Source organism: Castanea sativa, chromosome 7 (genome assembly GCF_040712315.1).
Source record: "Castanea sativa cultivar Marrone di Chiusa Pesio chromosome 7, ASM4071231v1".
Taxonomy (NCBI): Eukaryota; Viridiplantae; Streptophyta; class Magnoliopsida; order Fagales; family Fagaceae; genus Castanea; species Castanea sativa.
In genome coordinates this window covers 1,090,986-1,095,535 of record NC_134019.1, presented here as the reverse complement: position 1 = coordinate 1,095,535, position 4,550 = coordinate 1,090,986, and the positions used below count along the sequence as shown (strand labels likewise).

General features: G+C 34.7%; 1 protein-coding gene across 3 annotated transcripts; it reads left to right on the top strand.

Annotated features, from left to right (window-relative positions):
- Positions 1-733: 733 nt before the first annotated feature.
- Positions 734-3,099, top strand: LOC142642838 (growth-regulating factor 1). 3 transcript variants are annotated; one of them, XM_075817264.1, is made up of 4 exons: positions 734-1,287; positions 1,397-1,922; positions 2,060-2,547; positions 2,678-3,099. In XM_075817264.1, exons 1-4 carry the CDS (start codon positions 1,101-1,103, stop codon positions 2,683-2,685), a joined length of 1,209 nt encoding a protein of 402 aa, XP_075673379.1. In that variant the 5' UTR covers positions 734-1,100; the 3' UTR covers positions 2,686-3,099. The 3 variants fall into 3 exon arrangements, with proteins under 3 accessions (XP_075673379.1, XP_075673377.1, XP_075673378.1); XM_075817262.1 differs by having other exon boundaries at positions 735-1,287; positions 2,051-2,547; XM_075817263.1 differs by having other exon boundaries at positions 738-1,287; positions 2,054-2,547.
- The last annotated feature ends 1,451 nt before the right edge of the window (positions 3,100-4,550 follow it).

Genomic DNA, 4,550 nt, shown 5'->3' with positions numbered 1-4,550 from the left:
GTACTAAGTAGAACGACACAGACACACACAGATACAGTCAAATCTCAAAACAGCATATATATATATATATATATATATATGAATTCTATTAATTAAAGACATACAATAATATATCATTTAAAAAAAATTATTAAGAATTGAAAAAAATTTAATAGTATTTTTAATTAATTTTTTTTCAAAAATAAATTTGTTAATAGGAGAGTTCAACCCCTACATATATTAAAAATTAATTGTTAATATTCTGTTCTAGTAATAAAGAATTATTATTAAAGAGAGGGGGTTCACAGATCGTATAATTGTTAACAGCTTTTAAGAATTAAAAAAACATAAAACATAAACAGATATAAAAAGAACAGGAAGTGTTTTACTTTTATGATATCCGAAGCCAAAAAAAAGGTCAAATAGTAAGTGGAGGAGTGAGGTAACGGAACAGAAAAAAAAACTAAAAAGTAAAAGAGTTAGGAGCAGTAAAAGCTAAAACCGTACAACCTTCGCTCAGACAGACAGGCATTGGTTTCAGACACCAACTCTTACAGTCTTACTTATAATAATAATAACGCCAATATTAATTATTTTCTCTTTTGTTTTTTTATTAAATAATCTTTATAATGTTACTTTGGTTTATGGATTTCCGTAGAGATGTCAGAGACAGGAGCTGCCATACAGGCAGCTTAGGTGCAGAAGCAGAAGCAACAGAGAGGTGCAGTCATAATAGGAGCAGGCAGAGAAAGAGAGAGAGAGAGAAAGAGGTGTGGCATGGCATGCAACACTGTAATCAGAACCATTAGTTTTATCCATGTACAGAAGATTCTGCAGCCCAATGGTCCCTGAAATAAATATACCTACTCTACTCCAAGCTCTTCTAGCACTGCTACTAGTAATGTAATAAGTAATAACCCCCCTCAGTCCAAACACATCTCTGATGCTTCTCTTTTTTTCTCTCTGCTCCTGAACCTGGTCTTTTTTTTTTTTATAAGTTTTTTACTGCACCTGTGAACTCTGAAGACAAGGGAAGAGGTTCTTTTCTTTTTCCTCTTTGAAAGTTCCTTTCTTTTTCTTTTTCTTTTTCTTTTCTTCTTCTTCTTCTTCTTCAAGAAGAGATGAGTGGAAGAAACAGGTTTCCCTTCACTGCATCTCAATGGCAAGAGCTTGAACACCAAGCTCTAATCTTCAAGTACATGGCTTCAGGCATCCCTATCCCACCTGATCTCCTCTATACCATCAAAAGAAGCTGCCTTGACTCTTCTCTCTCTTCAAAGTTCTTCCCTCACCTACCTCATCAACATGGTAAACCAACTACACTATATATTTTTTAATTTCTTTCAGTTTTTTGAGTTGTTGAATGGAATTTTGTGGTATTGGTGACAAATTAATTAAGGAGGGGTTTTGAGTGCAGTTGGACTTGGATGGAATTGTTTGCAGATGGGTTTGGGGAGGAAGATAGACCCAGAGCCAGGGAGGTGTAGAAGAACAGATGGCAAAAAATGGAGGTGCTCAAAAGAGGCATTTCCAGATTCAAAGTACTGTGAGAGACACATGCACAGAGGGAAAAACCGTTCAAGAAAGCCTGTGGAAGTTTTGAAAACAACAACAACATCATATTCATCATCATCAACAACAACAAACCCATCAAATTCAACAATCTCATCAATCACCAGGAGCCACTCAGCTGCACTAACCCCAACCTCTCATTATCCTAATCCTTTTTCTTCACTCTCTTCAATGTCATCCTCAGATACCCATCACAGCCACCTTCACCATTCTTACCACACTAACAGTACCCCTCCTCACCATCACTTCCTTTATCATAGTCCCACATCTTCTTCAAAGACTCCAGGTATTGGCTTGTCACCTCATGACAACAATACCACCCCATTGCTTTTGGAGTCTAGCCCTTACTCCCAGACGAACGCTGATTTCAGGTGTGTGTGTGTGTTACTGTCTTGAGAAAAAGTACTTGTCTTGAATTAATACGACTTTCAAAAACATATTTATATATGGTACTTATTTATTAGTGCTTTAATTTATGATTTTCTTGTTCTTCGGGAAGAAGAAACAGGTATATTTATGGGCTGAAAGAGGAGGTTGATGAGCATGCTTTCTTCTCAGAGCCATCTGGGACTATGAGAAGCTTATCCGGTCCATTATCCATGGATGACCCATGGCAACTCACACCACTGACAATGAGCACATCTTCTTCAAAACAAAGGAGCTGCTCTGGTTTACAAAACCAGAGTGACTATTCTTCTTCCTTGCAGCTTCAAAGCCTCAGTGATTCCACCACAAAACAATCAGAAGAAGACCAGCATTTCTTTGTTCTGGGTAGTGATATCAAATTAATGGAGAAAGAACAACCCCAACCCCAACCCCAGAAGACCATTCACCATTTCTTTGATGAATGGCCCCCTAAAGAGAGAGATTCATGGGTTGATCAGTTGGATGATAAATCATCAAATAGCTCATCAGTTTCAACAACCCGCCTATCCATTTCCATTCCTAACTCCTCTCATCATGATTTCCCCATCTTCAGTTCCAGAACCCATAATGGTAATTGAATTTCAAAAAACAACTTTTCTTTTATTAATACAAATTTGTTCATGTTCTTCATCCTTCTTCATAACCCAGTTGTTTCAAACCTATTTTAATATAATATAACTCCACTTTGTTTGTTTTGCAGATGGTTGAGCTTTCAGTACTGATGAGTTTCTGAATCAAAAGCCAAAAATGTACTTATGTGGTGGGGGGACATGGTTTTGTGTGAGGTCTAAGAACTGCTGTCTTTTCTCTCTCTCTCTCTCTCTCTCTCTCTCTCTCTCTCTTTTTTTTTTTTTTGAGAATGTGGTTGGGCTTGGTTATGTGTGTTTTAATTGAAGGATCCTATGTCTTTTGCCTTTTTAGTTCTATTCCTTTCCACTTCACTTCACAAATAGTTTGAATGACTCAGCCAAATCTGTGTCTTATTACTAAGCTTAAATTTTGATTTGTATCTTCTGGGTTTTATTCAATGCTCTCTGTTTGTTTGCTGCTATTATGATAGAGGGGACATCCAAAAAAAAAAAAATATTATGATGGAGGGACCCAATGGCACCAAGATTTTCTACTTTGTCACTTCTGAATTCATCCAAATTAATTGGTATAGACAGTCTCACCCACTGTACTCATCAAACTAAGGCAAATTTATTGACTACTCAATATTATTTACATCCTTTATAATGGAACAAGACAATCAACGGAAGTTCTCTCTCACCCTACTTGTTTGGAGTATCTGCATGATTATTTGATTTATTGCCAATCAACCCTTCTACTATTTTTTTTTTTTTTTAGCTCAGCTCAATTTACCCTTCTAGCTATGATATTGCTTAAACACATTGATATTCTTCAGAAGCATGAAAAATTGAATACAAAGGCATAGATTAGCTCAATTCTTGCGATGTTGGCTGCTTCTTTGTAAATTGCAATGTCTGCCTCTTTACAAGCCTAAGATGCTTTGGAAGATGTGTTTTTAAAGAGATTTCCATTAAAAGAGCGGGGGGGGGGGGGGGGTGGGGGACCAGCCAGAAAACACTTCAACGTATATCTTTGCCTTCTATGTGTTATATACTTATATCGCCCTCAGGTTTGCTGATCACCCACACATGATTACACAACAAAAAATGAAAGAAAAGAAGAATAAGTTTTTTTTATTTAAATTGTTGACAACTCTTTGCATTTAACTTCACATGGAAGGGAAAAGAGAAATTTCACTTTAGAGACAAGCATCTTAACTGCGGCCATTAGATCCTTAATTTTGTTTCATCAAAATGATTTTGATATTACAACGATCAAATTAATTGGTTATAAGCCTAAATCAGACCACTAAATTAAAAGTTATCATCAAATCAAGTTTTGATGACTAAGATGTACTATCACAAATTAAGTCCAACTATGTGATTATGAACAATTAATTTCAATTGTTTATAATTATAATTAATTTGAAATTAATAATATGTCATAATTTGATTGGCTAGAACTACATCTTATAGTAAGGTTGCGCACACTTAATTAATAAATCAATAAATAATTTGTGCAGTTATCTTTTTAATTAGGGTAAATTTGGGATTGATTAATTCTAATTTGGAAGTAATTGGGGTCTATTAATGTTAATTGAAAATTAATTTGGGGTCTATTAATGTTATTTATGCTAAAACTATTTTCTAACAAATGATCTCTGCTCATCCTTTCGTTAATATCTCTTAGAATATTTTGAATGTGTAAGTGAGGTTAATTTTGATAGAAACTAGACATTTGAGGCTTCAATTTGAGCAAAAGAATGAGGCAATTCCAATCAGAATTAAGAATGGGTATATAATCCTGTCAATTTAATGGTTAGTATAACCCAAGGGTATAGTTAATGGGCAGTTACATACAACAACAAAAATTTATGGGTTATTATATCATCATTTGTAACTCATAACTCTTCAATTTCTTACATTTGTGTAACTCATAGCTACTCATCTTGATAATTGCACTATATGTAACAAACTACATTATAAATTCCAATTGTAACAAAA

What these genes read in the sequence shown, in the direction of transcription:
- LOC142642838 (XM_075817262.1), top strand. Translation starts at nt 1,101, where the DNA reads ATGAGTGGAAGAAACAGGTTTCCCTTCACTGCATCTCAATGGCAAGAG. An exon ending in TCACCTACCTCATCAACATG is followed by an intron (nt 1,288 to 1,396) that starts GTAAACCAACTA and finishes TTTTGAGTGCAG; the next exon opens with TTGGACTTGGATGGAATTGT. An exon ending in CAGACGAACGCTGATTTCAG is followed by an intron (nt 1,923 to 2,050) that starts GTGTGTGTGTGT and finishes TTCTTCGGGAAG; the next exon opens with AAGAAACAGGTATATTTATG.